Source organism: Palaemon carinicauda, chromosome 44 (genome assembly GCF_036898095.1).
Source record: "Palaemon carinicauda isolate YSFRI2023 chromosome 44, ASM3689809v2, whole genome shotgun sequence".
Classification (NCBI taxonomy): domain Eukaryota; kingdom Metazoa; phylum Arthropoda; class Malacostraca; order Decapoda; family Palaemonidae; genus Palaemon; species Palaemon carinicauda.
The window spans coordinates 5,512,434-5,532,433 of NC_090768.1; the positions used below are offsets into that span (position 1 = coordinate 5,512,434).

Genomic DNA, 20,000 nt, shown 5'->3' on the forward strand with positions numbered 1-20,000 from the left:
TACACTGGTGTATAAACTGCGTAACCGACCATTGGCATGAACCCATTCAGTGCAGCTCCTACTGCGTTAATACGACCTTAAAGGAGGAAAACGTTTGATCATCTAAACTATTTACTTGGTAATAGATTTCATCATATAAATAGATTTCTTCAATGAACTTAAAGATCAAAACTTCAGTATATCATCTTTCGAAGATGTTATATCTGTTATTTCAAGCAATGTAAGTAAAATAAGGCATTATACCACTGGCTAACAGTACACAACTAAATGGTAGATTTGCTGATTTATAAATAGATACGATAGCGATTTTAATACAGGTTTCCACATACCTTTTTCATTACTGTCAACCAGTTTTGTGGGCAATGACCGAAAGGCAATGGTGCTTGCATTGGAAATAATGCCTACTACAGGTGCTAGCCATAGCAGGAAAGACAGAGACTTGTTTATTACAAGACCACAACAAACATATTCCGCAACTAGCGACAGAGAACCAACCACAACTAACGTCGCATCCTTGATGTCACATAATTTTGTTAAAAGAGGAATCAGAAACATAGAACCTAGAAAAGGTAAATGCCATTAATTTATAAAGCAAGAGAATTTATGTCCAAATCAATTAATCAGACACATGCTGTGAATGACAGAAAGCATGTTCGAAATGTTACCCAGAGCTACCAGAAGGTTTCTGTAGGAGATCCAGTATCCATAATCTGTCGCGTCCCATTGTAGTGCTTGTCTGACAAACAAGTACATGAAGAATCCTGAAAACAGAAAGCATAAAATGGTCACCGCTAAAACGTGCAACCTAAATTGAATATTTTGAAAATAAAAAAAACATTAGTTTCACAGAAATATTTCTTCGGAATAATTAATAGTAAGACTAGCAATTACCTCTGGCAGCCCGACGGATCATATTGGAAGCAATGATGATCAAGATGACAGAACGAGTATTTCCTTCCCTCTTCTTGAGTACTGTTTTAAATGACTCTACAACCCTTCTCCAATTGAAAAAATCCTTGATCATTTTGGAAATGGTGACTCCCTCTGAATTCGGAACAACTTGGCCTTTGAGGGATCCTTTGCTTAGGAGTTCCTTCTTGGCAAAGGGTCCGTGACTTTCTTTGATCAGGAAAATGACATAGACTACGGCTAGAATGTATGCTAAGAGAACCAGTGCTAAAGCTATATTGTAGTCAGCATGTTTGATAATGAGTGCTCCAATAAGAGTACCAAGAGGACCACCTAAGTGCCACATGGAAGCGGCTATGCTGACGCGTGATGTACGGTTCTTCTGTCGACAAATGTCACTAATGTAGCTTGTGGATGAAGTCAAAAGGCCCAGGGTCCCTCCACTCAGAGATTCAAAAAATGTCACCAGATAGATCATTTCCACAGGCCAAGAAGTCTGCCAGCTGTTGATTAGGTACCCGGCAGCATACATCCCATGGCACAGCAAAGTGATCAGGATAGGAATCTGGATAAATAAAGGGAAGATTCAGACTGGAGTAAGAATAATCTTATCTACGCTCTATATAGAATTACCTAAATCATTTAGTATAATATAGATATTATTTTGTGTCTAGAGCCAATAAAAAGTAAGTCACCAAAATCCTGAATACTAGCCTTTCTTCCATATAGATCACTCCATGCTCCCATGAAGAGCACAAATAATAAACTTGGTACAGACATAATTATGCTGTTGTAGAAAGCAAATATACTTAAATACTTTTGGACTAACACACTTTCCTCTGGATGATCTGCCAAGTTTTCACATACCTGGAAGGTAAAGAAAATTAATTTAGATCATATGAAGACAAGGTAAGTTAAAGAATTTAGAAAAAAAAAAATGCTTATGAGACTAGGTGCAATAGATTTATACATAATTGTGTAACTCTCACTTCTGGAGGAAAGTCGAGGTTGACAGAACATATCTTATTCATCTGAGCGTTTTCGATGAAGAGCAGCATTGCCTGGTTGCAAGCACCATCTATGAGCATGACGGGTTCAACCGACATACTTTTGAGTGCATTCAAAAATTGTGACATACTGCCTTTTGTCAGAAAATCTTGCCGTTTATAACCTGAAATTGTAGAAAAGATAAGATCTTATTATTCAAACCCAATTCTTTTAAATGTATGATATGAAAATAGACTTAAACTGAGTTAATACATTGCATATCTTTATGTACATTTAAATAGGGAATACATGATAGCCTGTAAGATACAGTACCTCGTCATTTTTTTTTCTTTCTTTTTAAGTGTGAAATACTTTGAAATGTCTAATTGCTGACATCATATTGTTATGAAAGGAAATGATTGGTATTGCTCTCACCTTCAACCAGCTGCAGATGGTTTTCCTCGTGAAAAGAACCTGCTTTGCTACAATATGCAGTGTGCAAGAGTAAACATTGAATAATGACAGGCTTTGCTTAACATGTTGAGAGATTTGCCATTAACGTTCGCTACCTGTTTTAAACCTATGATGTGAGTAATTAGATCCACTGCTTATTGAATTACTCACTGAATACTGTAGAGGACTGTTTGCATCCTCTAAATAGAATACTTTGTATTAACCTTAAATTTAGTGTTCCTGCTTTTAATAAGATGTTTTTTGAGGTGAGGAAACACCTCTTCTAGCTGACGTAAAGTATATCCTGGGAGGAAGAACTCTAAACTTGCAACAGCGCACTATATAAAGTCTATTGTAAATCGGGGAGCAGTTTTCTAACTTGTAACTTGGAAATTTACTCCTAAAATCCAGGAACCCTTTGGTTACTCCACCCACCGCAGCCAATGTCTGTCTGTGTGTGTGTGTGTGTGCTATTTCAATGATCTAATTAATCACTTAGTTCAACTGGACTTTTCTCCGCCATGGCTCGCTCCACTCACGATTAAGCATTATCTCATTGCACCTCTGCTCCGGCAAGTAGTGCATGTTTAGCTACGTACATTTACCAAAAGGGTGAGTAAACCTACATTCATCCTTCTCTCGGATTATTTTCCTCTGTTCTTGCGCAAAGGCAGCGCAGACAGCAATATCCTGACAGTCTTCGTGCATTGGGCACAATGGTTCCAAACTGATAGCATAGATATCCTACCACTGATGCCACGTGAACCGATTCTGCATACATGTAAACTACAGTCATCTTACCCTGGTAACTTAGTTATCAAGGTTGCTTGATAGAAATTGATTTCTTACCATTATTTATTGTTAGTTTGCTGTAGTTTTGTGCTGCCTTTGGCTGCGTCAACAAACATACAGTGTAGTCAAGACAACTAGTGATATATCAAAGAGTAAATACACAGAAACAAACTATCACAAACTACTATATATATGTATATATATGTATGTATATTATATATATATGTTGGTGAATCCCTTAATAGAGATTTAGCTAGAATTAGTGCATGGTGCAAATTATGGGGTATGAAGTTGAATCCTAACAAAACTCAAAGTATGATTGTAAGTAGGTCAAGGACGGTGGCTCCTCAACATCCGGATCTCAGTATTGATAATGTTTCTTTAAATATGTATGACTCTTTCAAAATTTTAGGTGTGATTCTCGACAGTAAATTTATTTTTGAGAAACATATAAGGTCTGTCTTCTTCAATTGCACAAAAAATAGGCTTATTGAGAAAGTCTTTCAAGATTTTTGGTGATCAATCTATTCTGAAGAAGTGTTTTAATTCTTTCATTCTACCTTGTTTTGAGTATTGTTCTCCTGTCTGGTATTCAGCTGCTGATTCTCATCTTAATTTGTTGGACAGAAACTTACGGTCTGTTAAATTTCTTATTCCTGATCTAGATATTAATCTCTGGCACCGTCGTTCAATTAGTTCATTATGCATGTTGCATAAGATTTTTCATAACTCTGACCATCCTTTACATTCAGATCTCCCTGGACAATTCTATCCTGTTCGTAATACTAGGCAGGCAGTTAATTCTAATAGCCAGGCCTTCTCCATCACGAGGCTCAATACTACGCAGTACTCTAGAAGTTTTATTCCAGCTGTGACCAAGTTGTGGAATGATCTTCCTAATCGGGTGGTTGAATCAGTAGAACTTCAAAAGTTCAAAGTTGGAGCAAATGCTTTTTTGTTGACCAGGCGGACATGAGTCTTTTTATAGTTTATTTATGTCATATTTGTTTTTGATGTTGTTAATAGTTTATATATGACATGTCTGTTTTGACGTTGTTACTTATTTTAGAAGGATTTATTGTTAATTTGTTCTCTTCATTTATTTATTTCCTTATTTCCTTTCCTCACTGGGCTATTTTTCCCTGTTGGAGCCCCTGGGCTTATAGCATCTTGCTTTGCCAACTAGGGTTGTAGCTTGGATAATAATAATATATATATATATATGTATATATGTATATATTTATATATATATATATATATATATATATATATATATATATATATATATATATATATATATATATATATATATATATATATCCTTTGACTGCCTGGACAGTACTAATTTCTCCTTTGCCTACACTTTCATAAAATAGTCTGCCCTATTCTTTACATTTTCTTCTCTGTCCTCATACACCTCACAACACTGAGATTACGAAATAATTCCTCTTTACCCAAGGGGTTAACTACTCCTTTGTAAGAGCCAACGTCAGCCAGCCTTCACTCCTCTCAAGTGCGAATACTGTTTTCCTGTCAAACGTGATTAGCAACATATATCGTGTATAGTAATGTTAAAACGTTGGCGAAATTATTGGATGTTAGTTCAAGTGTAGTGTGGTAATGTAAGTATATTTTGTCATATAAGTTTTTGTAACTGGCCCTGTGAGATTAGGTTAAACAGTGAAGTGTATTTATTTTGTTTAACTGTTCGGTAACCTCGTGAGAACCAAAAGACGTAAGTTTAACAGTTACATATATGTAAATTTCATCATTGTATGTTCATTAGTGTTGAAGTGTTAATTCTTTTCATTAATTATCAAAATTAAATATTTTTATAAATTAACTTCCGGTGAAACAAGTGATTGTAAAAATTTTGTTTTTTAAAGTGTCTTTCTTTTGTCTTAGTCTAAGGTTTAGTTCAGATTTAATATTTTAAGTGATTTATTTTTTATGTTAATTCTTGTGAATTGCTGTTGTAACTTTTATAGAATATACTTATTTTTGTAAAGTGCATGTTATTTCAATTACCAATATTTTTTTCTCGGCTTTGCTCGTATTCCCTGACTAAGAACCGAAGTAAGAGGTTGGTTTAGAATGGTTCACATAAATAACCACCCAATCTTGTTTTGAGTGTAATGTAAGAAACCTTTGGATATTCAGTGTTCATATATATTGCCGTCTGGGAGTTGCGTATATTCTCAGAGCTCGAGTATTATTTTTCAAGTGTAACAGACTTGTGTAATATAGTCGGGTGAGTTTTGGAACTTGGGAATTTGTGTAATTCTCCAGCTGTAATAATATATATATATATATATATATATATATATATATATATATATATATACAGTGTATATATATATACAGTATATATATATATATATATATATATATATATATATATATATACAGTATATATATATATACAGTATATATATATATATATATATATATATATATATATATACAGTATATATATATATATATATATATATATATATATATATATATATATACAGTATATATATATATATATATATATATATATATATATACAGTATATATATATATATATATATATATATATATACAGTATATATATATATATATATATATATATATACAGTATATATATATATATATATATATATATATATATATACATGTGTGTGTGTGTGTGTATGTGTTTGTCATAATTGAAATATGAAGAAAAGGAATTATCATCGTTTCTTTAACCAAAGGCATACACCTGAAAACTTGAAGAAGCTAAGAAAATACGAGGATTTCTGTAGGAAACACATTGACGCCACTAAGGCAATCGCCTTTAATATGCTTTTAAGGCATGTAATTTTATGTATACACTTGACCTATGAGTTTTATGTGGTGTCTATAAATAGAAGATAACATATCTTCGAGTAAACAAAACTCCAGTGATGTTTCATGAAAGTATAAAAATTGCAACCATGCTGTTCCATTGAATATCTGGTACCAGCAGCTATTTAGAGCCAGTTTTTTTTTTTTTCATGTGTGTCTTCGTCAGAGGCACAATAGTTGATTAATGGCATCACACTTCCATATAAAGGCTATGCCGTATAAATTCAAAAGTGCGTAAGGATTTGGTAACTCCAAATTAGATCAGAAAGGGAATGCTTTTACGGGTAAATCTGAGATTAGTACAAGAATTCTGAGTCCCTATAAAGGTTATAGTTTATGTTTTATTTCATACCAATAAATAAACCCTAATAAAACAACAATAACTTTAATATAGGTAATTTACTTACGAAGAGGTATTTAAAAATTTACAAAATTATTTAAACTGGCGGAGAAAAAATATCTATTTGAGTACAAGGGAAAGAGGACCAAAATAATAAACAACAAAGAAATGAGCATTCAAATAAAAAAACTTACAAAGTCCAAGTCTTGCGTGTTAGGTGAGCCGCGTCTTCCTCTCAGCGAGAGACTAACCTAACAACATTCAGGCATATACCACATACCATTTTCAAGGTCAACTGGTGTTTGAAAAGTTTGCCTTAATTGCTTATTTACAAATGAAAGTCATGGGCTTCTCCAACAGGATTAGTCAGCCTATAAGAGTTTAAGACATCTGCAAGCTGTGTGGTCCAGAATAAATTATCTTAATATATTTGCTTAACGCGTAAAATGTAATGTTTAAGAAAACACACATTCAACTTTTTCCATGGATCGGTGCAGTTTTAATATATGTGGGCATATGGTAACGAACACTTAATATTCAAATGCAATAACCAAGTCTCAAGGTGAATTGGGCTCATGTATAAATAACCAATACTATTTTGTAATCACTACAGAATTCATATACGCTTGTTTCAAACGGTAACTGATCGTGAAAAGACTTGACCTCTAATTATAGTGAAGTTTCTTAGGTTTTACCTCGCTGGTTTCAAACGAGTAGCCTGTGTACTAAGAACAGGGACTCTTTGAAGTATATATTAAGGAGTATGCCGTTATCTTCACTATAGAGGGATTTCAATGCTAAAGATTTTAATATAAACTATTAAAAAATAAAGCTGAAAAAAACTATCATCAAGAGTGTTCACTGTTTCAAATTCAAGCTCTATGCTCAAGGTGAAGGGCCTTTTCCGCATGCGAAAGAGCAAAGTGCTCTCTAAAAGCGATCGTCACTCCATAGATCTTGGTCACTCCCAAGCCAAGAGAGTATAGGTTACGAATCTGCTTGGTTGCTGAGATAAATCAACCAAATTCCACGAATAAAAGGTATGTGCTATTTTTACCTTCATTTTTCTCCAGAAATATGCCAGAAAACCACCTGTACCACAATTCCAATACTGGGGAATCTTCTTCAGGGAGCACAGCATATGAGAAGAAGTCAAACGTTTCCTGCATTTGTCCACCTGACAAAAAAAAAAAACAGTAAAAGGGCATCTGCATCGAGGAACAAAGCATTCTAGAACAAGTCTGACTTGTTCCCTCAGTTAAGCCCATCTTTTCTATATTTCTCTATAGACTCCCGGATTAGATTCAGAACATCCACCATCACTAAACTTCATCCAACCTTCTGATCTTCAAGATGAAGTCATTCATAATTACCACTAATTCCTCCGGAACTAACGATTAAGATATAGCCGTCATTGTTGACGGATCGCGTACACTAGAGTTGAATATCATAATACTTTACAGTAAGATGAAGTTTTCAAGTCTCCTTTTCAAATATTAGTATCCGTTTCATCGAAAGGAAACCCCTGATATATGAAATACATATACATAAAACTGATTGTAAAAAGCACAGATAAACAACACATAATTATTGCTTTTATCAATCAAACTTTTGCATAAATATCAAAGTGGATTCATGGCTTCTTTATGAATCATAAACTTATTTGTAACACTTAGTTAAGTTTTGTCCAAAATAAAATACTTTTTCGAAACAAAAATGAAAATAAATGAAATGTGTATAACTTGTAGCAATGTCACTTGTAGATATCAAAATGAATTTTGATCGAAGAACACACATAATGTATTTTGTTTAACTAGCCATTTAAAGAAGAAAGTATAATACATGATACTCATATGTTAATACTGGACAGATTGGGTGTATAAATGTTAGAAATCCGTGAATTGGGTCCAGTATATCTTGAAAAAATATCACTTGAAGCTATGTTTATCATAGAGAATTTTGTTTAGCCATCCCTGCCTGCATTTGCATATTAGTGTCCCTTAATTTGACCTGCAAAATTTTCATCCAGTTATCGATAAGCCACTTCCTTTGGCATGGTCTCCGAGTGAAGAAATGCCTGCATGACCACTACTGCATTCCATCAACTCCGCATGAATCACGTTTGGAACTCAAATAAAAACTTACACACCCGATGCTCTTGCGTTAGCTTTGTCTCCAGTATGTCCAACCCAGCGTCATAATACAGTACTTGTGGCGAATCTCTCTCTCTCTCTCTCTCTCTCTCTCTCTCTCTCTCTCTCTCTCTCTCTCTCTCTCTCGTTAAAGGTGTCAGTTTGTAATTTGTCAGTTAGCCACCCAAGCGAATAGCCCGCAGCTTACTCCGTATTATTATTATTATTATTATTATTATTATTATTATTATTATTATTATTACTTCCGCCAAGGAGGTTATATTTTATTTATCTAACTATTTATTTGTCTGTGCGTCTGTGGACAGGACTGCGTCAAAAATACTCAACGGATTTTGGCGAAATTTTCACCAGAGATAGATCTTAGGTCTGTGAAGAGAGACTTATACCAGTCTGTTCAACGTAAAGACATTTTGCTGCAAGTTTGAACTTCTGAAGTTCCACCTAGTCAACTGCCAGATTAGGAAGATCATTCCACAACTTGTCACACCTGGAATAAAATGACCTACGGTGTTAGAGATTAATATCCAGATCAGGAATAAAAGATTTATTAGACCACAAGTTTTTGTCCGACCAATTAAGAAGGAAATCGGCAGCTAAAGACCAGACAGGAGAACAATACTCGAAACAAAATAGAATGAAAGAATTAAAACATTTCTTCAGAATATATTGATCGCTGAAAATCTTGAAAGACCTGAAATCTTAAAATGCCTTCTCAGTAAGCCATTTTGTTTTGTGCTGTTGAAGAAGACGCAGTTTGAATTTCCCTCTCAAAAGAAAATTTGCAATAAAAAATCACACGTAAAATTTGAAATGAGTTGTATATAGTTGAGGAGACATTATCACTGCAAAGATCTGGATGTTGAGGAGCCACAATCATAAATTACTTTGAGTTTCGTTAGGGTTCAACTTCATCCATGCACTATGCATTAACTCTAGCTAGATATCTAATAATGGATTCTACAACCACAGGTCTACACTCTGGAGATGGAATTGGTGCAAAGAGATTAGCATCATCTGCATAAGCAACAAGCTTGTTTTCTAGGTCACATCATATTCTCGTTAAGAATATTTCCCTGAGGAACGCCAGATATTCTATTTCTGTAGACTATGGTTTAATTGATGACAGGAGTAATTTTGTGTTTTTTTTTTTGTGTGTGTGTGATTTTTACAATCAAATTTATGTATATGTTATTTATTACTGGAATTTTTCATTGATGGAATGGATACCAATATTTAATAGGGGCTATTTGAAAATTTCATCTTGCTGTAAGATTTTAGGATCTTATGGAACAGTGGTGTACACAAGCAGTCAAAACTGACGGCTAAATATTTAGATATATATATTCCCACACTCGCACACACCTCCCTCTCACCATAGTATGACTAATCCCTATCCCCTACCCGAGGGACTAGGAAAAACTACTCTCCATGTCATCCTTCACCTTATTTCGCTATCTATCTATCTATATATATATATATATATATATATATATATATATATATATATATATATATATATATATATATATATATTTATATATATGTATATTTATATATTTATATATATTATATATATTATATGTATATATATCTATATATGTATGTATGTACATATATATATATATATATATATATATATATATATATATATATATATATATATGTATATATGTAAAGAACCAGACACTTGCACTTTACTATATAGGGGAGATTAGTAGTTTTCATTTCACAGCTTAATTCGGATAACAGAAAACACTTGGTAAAAAATAAGTGTCGGTGAGAATGATTGGAAGGATTCTTTTAATAAAAAGATCAATATCCTTAAAATATTCAAAGGACCTTGATTTAGATGGTTGAATATACAGTACTTTGTTGTAAACGATTGGACTTATATTCCTATTTGAAGATGATTAAAAAGACTTCATGGTTAGGAAGATTCTTTTCATTTTACGATGGTCACATCAATGTACCATTTCTTAATTCTCATATATTTGTTGAGATGATATCTATACACTGTTGTTTTCCCTATCAATGTATGATATGATTATGTTATAATCCTTTTAGCATAAACGTTTTCCATAGTGAACTGTGAAGATATTTGTTTTGAGTGGTATATTTAGAAAAGCCAAGTTTCAGAAAAACAATAACAGGAACAAAACTCTTAAAAGGTCATTAACGCAATGGTTCTCCTGTTTAGAATTCGCTGAGAGCGAGCTTTGGGCAGAACTTCCTTGGGACTGAACCGAAAAGGGGATTAGACGTTTGACGTCACAATTCCGTCCCGGAATGAACAGGAGACGACGACAACCGGCATAATAGCTCTTGGACTGAGGTAAGACCTTTGACGAAATTGAATCGCACACCTGCATGATTGTCTTGATATCCTTCATCTGAAGTAGATAACTTTTAATCATGACCACGATGGAAAGCTAATTGTAAGTACTACAGAAGTCATTACAGTATATTTAACCTTTATATATTTTTTACGAATTATTAGTATTTTTTCTTATGAAATTTGCTATTTTCTTTACTTTTTATTCTTTCAATGAAACAGCGACACATGTGTCATATATTTCCACATTCCAGTCTAATTTTCAGGTCCGTAACCGTATTCGTTGGGTTGGGTTATTCTGCATGTTACAAAATTGTTATTTATTTGCATTGGATTTGTTTTGTATTATTTTAGAATTTAAGATTTAGAGCAACGTGGCGTTTTGCAAATTTATGTAGTTCTTTGGTTGTGCAACTAATTGTATTCCAATTGAATGAAAAAAAAAAAACACTCGCGCACACAAAATAAAGACAGCTATTTGAATTCGAAAGTAAAACACGTGCAATTAAGGAATCTAATGACAAGTAGAATCATGTTGCAAACGAAAATATTGTTATAGTTATATGGGGTTGTAAATGCAAATACAACACAAAATAAATCCCACGTAAATGATTGATTATAAAAATGCTAAGTATCTTAACACAGATGAATAGATCCGAACATATCTTAGTGAATTTCTTTCGGTTTTTACCCTTATTATCAATCAAAAGGCAAATCATCAAAGACAGCAGGACACGACTAGACATTCTCTATTTCAAAATAGACTTTCTGATTGGGGTAACCTTAACATGGTGAAAGGGTTTGTGTTTCACTATGATCAGCAAAGCTGTACTATACTCAATTCTTTTTAGTTAGGCAGATTTACACCTACTCGAAAGGGTGCCCCTTTAGCTCGGAAAAGTTTCCTGATCGCTGATTGGTTGGATAAGACAATTCTGACCAATCAGAGAGCAGGAAACTTTTCCGAGCTAAAACGGCACCGCTGTGAGTCGGTGCAAATGCGCCTCATTAAAAAAAATGGAGTATAGTCAGGGCCACCCACACTAGGGTGGTTTTCTATGAGCGATAAGACTAAATTCTCCGACTATCACCAATCTGCAGTGGCCAGCGTAGTGATGAAAACTGTCCAAAGCTCAGACACGAACAAGAGCGTGTCTGAAGCCTTTGTTCTGGAGTGGATTCGAAACGCCTCATTTTTTGTTGTAAACAGGCTTGATGGTACCATAAGCAGACGAGTCTTGATTATGCAGCGCATAATTTAAGCTTCATCCTCCAGGTAAAGGCTAATATAAGCTAAAGTGTTTTCATCAAGACATTTCTCAGTATCATTGCAATGGTCTCTCGATTCACTTAGAAAAGTTTACCCTTCAGTCAATGACATTCCAAATTTTGATCGAATCCCTCAGATTGTATTCCGTTTGATTTCCAAAGATCTTTTGCAGAATTTCAATGGGCGTATTAGCGGTGTTGTAAATCGTGTAGTAATAGTTCTTCTTAAATAAGATGTTAAATTTATGATGAACCCCTGAGGTTATCTAAAACTATTTATATTTTTGCTGTTCAAAATGTGGCGATTAAATTTAGCGTTCACTTAAGGCATTTAGAAAATAAAAGGAAAATTAAGACTAACACTATGGCGTGTGTCAGTTGGCCGGATGCGGGGAAGTATTCAGTAGAGAGAGAGAGAGAGAGAGAGAGAGAGAGAGAGAGAGAGAGAGAGAGAGAGAGATGGAGTCTCCTTGTCTAACTCCTTTCTCAGTCGGAATTTTCTCACTATATGTAGTTTTAGGATTGCTGTACTCTCTCTCTCTCTCTCTCTCTCTCTCTCTCTCTCTCTCTCTCTCTCTCTCTCTCTCTCTCTCTCTATATATATATATATATATATATATATATATATATATATATATATATATATATATATATATATATGCATAACAGATAAAAGAGGGGACGGGAGTCTGAGACCTGATGATGATGATGATGATGATGATATAAATATATATATATATATATATATATATATATATATATATATATATATATATATATATATATAAATATATATATATATATATATAAATATATATATATATATATATATATATATAAATATATATATATATATATATATATATATATATATATATATATATATATAATATATATAATATATACACACACATATACATACACTGAAGCCTAACTTGTAAAACGAATTTATTTATTCCCCATTAGTTCAGAGAAGGGATTTTACCAATTACCTAAAGTCTTGATTTCAGCGTAAGTCGTGAGTAAATATAGACACAACCCTTGGATATTTCCCCTTATCCGACAGGGTCTGACAGCGTTCAATTTTAGTTCAAACAGGTTTGTAAAGAACAAGTTTTTCGTTTCCCAGCGGTATGAGTTTGGATTTCTACTTCAAGTTTCCTGAGCAATTTTTTGTTTCTCTTGGGAACTGGTTCATACGATACTAGTTCCTGACTAGGAAATAATTTGCGTCATTCAGCCTCCCGTTAACATCCTGGACAAAAAATGGACAAAAATAAATTTTACATTCACCCCTGGTGTCCATAAGCAGGTACGCATTTTCTTTTCTTCCGACTTCTAATGCCGGTCATCCTGGACCTATCACACAAGGAAACCCTACGCATTACATGACACACAACAGGGGCGTAGAAGCGTTTTTAGGGGGTGCCGGCTAAAGCTTTATAAGTCACTGACGACGTGGGGGGCGGGGGCAGAATCTTTTTCCGCGTAAACCCCCTTAGGCGCAATTTCCTGGCTTCTGACATCTGATTGTAGCAACAAAAAAATCATATTTTTTGGACTATTTTTATGTGACCAATTACAACTTGTACACAATGATAATCATGAAATACTGGTAAGCCTATTTAATGAGTTTACCAGAAAACATACTGACCATGTTGATTATTTGCTATAAACTCATTCGCAATATTGATCAAGTTAGGGCTTTTTGTTTACTAAGTCTACTATATTTTACCTATGATTTATTATATCTATCATTTGTTATTTAGTTCCAATTTTATCTTTGAGTTTTTAAATGCGTTCATATTGTTAATTTCATCTAATTTCTAGTTTTTAAAAGACAATTATCTAATGTTTTATTATTTGTCTTTGGTTTTAAACTTTGGTGGTGAGCTATGAAGATGAGAACCTCACAAACATAGAAGTGCTCCATAGACTTGAAGATACTGCAATCGTCTTAATAAACAAGGTTTTTAAAATGTTTTTCAATTAGCGAAACTATATATATGTATATATATATATATATATATATATATATATATATATATATATATGAAATACAGTATATATGTTTATATAATCATATGCATATATATATATATATATATATATATATATACATATATACATATATATACATATATATATATATATATATATATATATATATATATATATATATATATATATATATATATATATATATATATCACATTTTCTATTGATCTTTTTTGCTCTTCAAGCAAAGATTGGTCTTTGCCGCCCTATATAATAAAGAACATCTTGAATATAGTTATATGTTTGTTTACCATACGTCTTATTCCCCAGCTGAGTTGGTGGAGCAAGAATGTTATAATCGTTCAGTTGTAAGTAAATCTTCACGGGTTAAGTTAGTAACCTTTTAATCGTGGCTGATATTGTTACCCATTTATAACTAAGTTAGCACGTGAGCATTAGGCTGTTATTGAACCAAGGACCTTTAATTCGCGAACGAAGGCTGGGAGGCTTGTGAACCATGCTTGATCCTAGCTGTAAATGGGTAACAGTATTTGTTGGTCTCAACAAAAAAGCATAGCATCTTTTCTAAGGATATATATATATATACAGTATATATATATATATATATATATATATATATATATATATATATATATATATATATCCTCCTACGCCTATTAACGCAAAGTACCACTGATAGATTTTACTAGGCATCTCTATGTATGAAGCAGGAGATTATATATATATATATATATATATATATATATATATATATATATATATATATATATATATATTTATATATATATATATATTTATATATATATATATATCCTCCTACGCCTATTAACGCAAAGTACCACTGATAGATTTTACTAGGCATCTCTATGTATGAAGCAGGAGATTATATATATAATATAATATATATATATATATATATATATATATATATATGTATATATATATATATATATATATATATATATATATATATTCATCACTAACACTCGTGATTTACAATTTTTCAAATAAGTCACAAATATCATTCACAATCGAATGCGTTTTGCCATGGGATCTCAGACCCGTAGGGAAATTCCTTTTATGGTAAATAGTTCTGCCCGGCCAAGGACTCGAACCTGTAGGACCGATAGGAATAGGAATGAACATTCGACTGTTTAGACCACTCGGCTGTACAGAGAGATAAGAGTTGATTCCGATTCTACTATATTGAAGTCTCTAAAAAGTCCTCACCTCCTATATCCTTATATAGCTAATAAATATCATATCAGAACCTTGGGAAAAAAGACCAAAGTAATGGCATGAGTAGTTATATAACAACAGGTATAGGAAAGCATTCTGTTATACAGTGCCAAATAGAAATGACATCAGCTCAGTTATTGTGCATTCACAATTATACGATTATGATACACTTTACCTGAAAATAAATTAAAGGATTGAGTTATATAAAAAAAAATACAGTTCTGTATACTTGTACTGTATATACAAGGGGATATTATTCATTCTACGTACCTCTGTAAATGTGCAATTACATTCTGATACTTTTTTAAAAGTGAAATATCTACCCCTTATGTAGTGCTATAACTTTATTTTATCTATCATGACCCGTTCTCTATTTGGCGTTAGTTAATCATGAATAATATATATATATATATATATATATATATATATATATATGTATATATATATATATATATATATGTACATATATATATATATATATATATATATGTGTGTGTGTGTGTGTGTGTGTGTGTGTGTGTGTGTGTGTTAAGCTAGATTATGCTAGATATTTCACCATTCAACTCCGTCCTGTTTACCATGGGAAAATAAAAAGTCGTCCCTTTTAAAGTAGTTAATGGAAGAGCTCTGTAACAAAATATTAGCAAGAAAATTGTATATCAGGCATAAAAGCACGGTTCCTCATTCCAAGATGTACTGACCCATTCCACATTTACCTTGGCAGCAAATATCAGGAAATTCGTTCTCGTGGATCTCTTGGAATCCAGTTAATAATGACTATATGCTCTTTTCATTGTTTATTATTCTCTTTTCTTCCTATTTTCTTTAGCCCTAAACTCTAAGACGGAGTTGCATCTGGTGTCACTCATAAAGAGGGGGGAGGGGGGGAGGAGGCAGCCCCGGAATTCAGTCACCGTTCCGATTGCCCGTAAATAGTAAAGGCCCGGTCACACCGCCCGAACGTTGCTGGAGCGTTCCTTGAACGGTAGGGAGGTGGACCAAACCTTCGAAAATTTAGTTTAACGTTTTTACGTTCGGTCTTTATTAGGCTGCTGAACGTAGCAAATCCTCGCATATTTCCTGAGTTTTCTTACACCTCTATTATGGAAGTTGCAGACACTAAATTAACTAACGAGTTCGAGCGGGACTCGAACTCCCGTCTGGTGATCACCGGGTAGAAACGTTACCAATAAGATCACACCAACCCTAAGAATCAAATAAAGTTTGTTGACTTGCAAATTGAAATAGCCGTAATCTGTAAACAGCGACAAGAAAACCATGTCAAGTTCCTTAATATTTGGATTTAATAAATCTGTTATTTCTCAGTTTTTAGCTTATAATGAGATTTTAATCAACCAGGAGCACAAAGGTAACCTGTATGGTATTACAAGGGCCTTCTTTGAAGGTAATAAGTCTTTTGGTACTCTTTTGGGGATTATTTGATACATCTACTATTATTAAGTTATTATGGAAAACTATTAATCAACCGCTAGAACTGTGTGCCTGATTTCTAAATCTTTTCAACCCACATAATCTTGTGTTGGTTATTCTTTTTTATACTTGTCGTGATATCCAGGACTTCTTTATTCATGGGACATTATAAAGATCCTAGTCAATTAAGATGAAGTGATGTTGGGATTCCAATGTTTTCATTTATAAGGCAAATTTTATTTAGGAAAATCTCTATTATTCTAACCATCAAGCTTAATCACTTTCGCCAAAATCGAATATTTTGCTAAGAGAATGTATTCTCCCCTGTTGTCGTTTATTTATTAGTTTATTTATTTGTGAGTAACTTTACACCAATATTATAGCACCGATTTTGACCAAATTTGGTAGTTATGTTGCGTATGACCCAAGGATGAATCTGTAAAAGTTTTGATAAGGTACACCAAAGTACAAATACGCAGCAGTGCTTTAAAAATAATCGCGATTGTAATTAAATGGCAAGTATGTTGTTAAGTTTATATTTTGTTTGCGAACATCATTACACAAATACTACCTAATCAATTTCTACGGAACTTGGTGGACATGTTGGGTATGACCTAAGGGCAAATCCAATAGATTTTGAAGAAAATACATCGAAGTTACAAGTACGCAGTAGAGTTAAGAGCATAATAAGACTGCTTGGTATGGCGAAGGTATGCTCTCTACTTAGTGCCCCTCTAGTTGAATTTTTTATTCATATATGGTAGTTTATTCCTGAGAAAAATTCATACAATATTGTGCTTGTTCTAGAGGGTTGTACGAACACGTACAGCCCAATTTCCATTGTTTTGGTGCTCCTAAAGGTTGCTGAAAATCTTAACTCTAGATAATTAAGGTATGTTGAAAGATAATACTATTAGATTATAAATATTTTATTAAAAATGGTTCGTGACAAAAATCTTTGGCAACTATGATGTTGTAGTAGGAACTAAAATATTACGCATTCAAAGATTCAGTTCATAAAAAAAGTAACAGCCATTAGAAATATAAATACTACAACTAAAGACTTTCATTTTGAGAAAGTAACCTTAGATTAGTGTTGCATTTGCACGAATTTTCTCCAAGCTATTTCAGTACTTTTCATATTCACTTTTTGTATCATTTTCTAATCTGTCTAACTCGACTGGCGTTGTCACGTGCCCTTGCTTGTAACAAATGGGACCGAATGTCCTGTTTTTGATCCCCGTAGCTTCATCTTTTTCATTCACAAATGAATGATTAATTATACCACCATGATGCCTATTATTTTCCAAAATATTCTCTGACTTGGCCGAGTACTTGTCGTCCATATCTCTTACCTGGTTATGCTGTAAACTGTTCGTAATTGAGGCCTTTATGTTGTTGCTGTCTGTCTGAATTTCATCCAGAACAGTTTTTACTTCATTACTATTTTGGTCTCTTTTAGATTCGTTATCATCTATGTCATTCGACATTGTAAGGCTCGTTATCAGAACACATCTGTTGGAATAAGTTTAGAGTAATGACTATTAATTATCTCGTAGTACATATGATGAAACATAATATTCACAGTGCAAATGGTCAAAAGATTTTCAAATTTCTGTAGAAATAAAACTATGTTTAGAAGATACTTGTGGATACTTACATAAATGCAATCATTATTACTGCATTGAGGCTGGCCCCCAAAAGGAACTGGGCAGCTGGGAAAGTTTCTACTGTGCTGTAGTATAGAGGTGAATAGGCAGCAGAGGCTACCATAGGCATCAGTCCATTAACAGCACACACCACAGCACTAATGCGCCCTGTAAGTTTATAATCATCATGCAAAATATTCAAAACAAGTGTAGTCATGTACAGTATATGATTGTGATTTTAAACGTTATTACTGCAGTGAACAACTACTTTGATTATGAAATTTTATATGGAATGCCTAAAAGTGAGAATATCCTAAGTTATCATTTTAAGAATTAATGGTTTTCAAAGCACTTCACCATACTTACCTTTTTCGTTAATGTCAACCAGTTTTGTCGACAGTGATCTAAAGGCGATAACACATGCATTTGAAATGAGACCTGCCACTGGACCCAGCCATACAAGGAATGACTGGGATGTATTTCTAATCATCCCATAGCAGACATATTCTGCCATCATGGACATAGAACCCAGCACTACTAACGCAGCGTCTTGGATCTTTATGAGCTTTGCCATCAGTGGCACCAATAATAATGAACCTGAAAAAAAAATATTAATGAGCAATTTTGTATTTAATTGAATTAGAATATTTCTCACAATTCTAAGCCACGGTAATATGATCTAGTGTTGTTTCTTACCTATTGCAGCCAAAAAGTTTCTGTATGTGACCCAATATCCGTAGTCAGTAGCGTCCCACAAGAGAGTTTTACGAACAAACATGTACATGAGAAAACCTGAAATATAAGTAAAAAGCACCGTATGAGCAAAAGCTGAAATATATTGCCAGGGATATAACAATAAAATTGATATTTCCAAGAAAGTTTACCTCTTGCAACTCGACGTATCATATTTGCAACAATAGTAGTTAGAAGCACAGCTCGTGTATTTCCTTCTCGCTTCTTAAGTGCGGTCCTGAAGGATTCTACTACTCTTTTCCAGTTGAAGAAATCTTTGACCATTTGTAGAACAGATACATTTTCCTTGGAAATCACTGCGTCTTGATCCTGGGGAGGTTGTCTCGCCTTGAATTTCTCACTGGCAAAAGGTCCGTGGCTCTCCTTGATGAAGAAGATGACATATAACACAGCTGAAACATAGGCAAGCACAACAAGAGAAAGGGCCACATTATAACCGTAATACTTTATAATGATAGCTCCTGCGAGAGTACCTGGTGGTCCACCCAGGTACCACATTGAGTTAGCAGTACTAACTCGAGATGTTCTACTTTTTTCTGGAGTGATGTCACTAATATAGCTAATGGTTGAAGTAAGGAGCCCCACATCACATCCACCGAGGGCCTCTACAAATGACACGAAGTATAAGATTTCAACTGGCCAAGATGTGTGCCAGTTATTGATGAGGTATCCTCCAGCGTACATTACATGGCAGATTAGAGTTATCAGAAGTGGGATCTGCAAGAAAAGGGGAAGTGTCAATGATACAAATGGGAAAATAGTAACAAAATAAAAAAAATAAATCAGGATCTTAATATATTGAT

The 20,000-nt window shown here is 33.5% G+C and overlaps 3 protein-coding genes across 3 annotated transcripts in view; 1 reads left to right on the top strand and 2 right to left on the bottom strand.

Moving 5' to 3' along the window:
* Positions 1 to 6,585, bottom strand: part of LOC137634110 (lysosomal proton-coupled steroid conjugate and bile acid symporter SLC46A3-like) — a 7,360-nt gene extending 775 nt beyond the window's left edge. Inside the window, exons 1-7 of the mRNA XM_068366332.1 lie at positions 6,547 to 6,585; positions 1,899 to 2,080; positions 1,624 to 1,776; positions 892 to 1,474; positions 666 to 761; positions 330 to 560; positions 1 to 76 (exon numbers count right to left, since the gene is read on the bottom strand). The exon at positions 1 to 76 is cut by the window's left edge and continues 81 nt beyond it. Of these exons, the coding sequence (XP_068222433.1) occupies positions 1 to 76; positions 330 to 560; positions 666 to 761; positions 892 to 1,474; positions 1,624 to 1,776; positions 1,899 to 2,045 (1,286 nt within the window). The 5' untranslated portion in view covers positions 2,046 to 2,080; positions 6,547 to 6,585. The remainder of the gene's footprint in view (positions 77 to 329; positions 561 to 665; positions 762 to 891; positions 1,475 to 1,623; positions 1,777 to 1,898; positions 2,081 to 6,546) is intronic.
* lin-52 (DREAM core complex component lin-52) overlaps positions 1 to 20,000 on the top strand; it is a 276,531-nt gene that overhangs the window by 90,758 nt on the left and 165,773 nt on the right. The window contains exon 3 of the mRNA XM_068366739.1: positions 10,703 to 10,837. The gene's annotated coding sequence lies outside the window, so the exon portion shown is untranslated. The remainder of the gene's footprint in view (positions 1 to 10,702; positions 10,838 to 20,000) is intronic.
* The window catches only part of LOC137634251 (lysosomal proton-coupled steroid conjugate and bile acid symporter SLC46A3-like), a 15,525-nt gene continuing 13,270 nt past the window's right edge, over positions 17,746 to 20,000 (bottom strand). The window contains exons 4-8 of the mRNA XM_068366527.1: positions 19,329 to 19,914; positions 19,141 to 19,236; positions 18,811 to 19,041; positions 18,456 to 18,612; positions 17,746 to 18,310 (exon numbers count right to left, since the gene is read on the bottom strand). Of these exons, the coding sequence (XP_068222628.1) occupies positions 17,923 to 18,310; positions 18,456 to 18,612; positions 18,811 to 19,041; positions 19,141 to 19,236; positions 19,329 to 19,914 (1,458 nt within the window). The 3' untranslated portion in view covers positions 17,746 to 17,922. The remainder of the gene's footprint in view (positions 18,311 to 18,455; positions 18,613 to 18,810; positions 19,042 to 19,140; positions 19,237 to 19,328; positions 19,915 to 20,000) is intronic.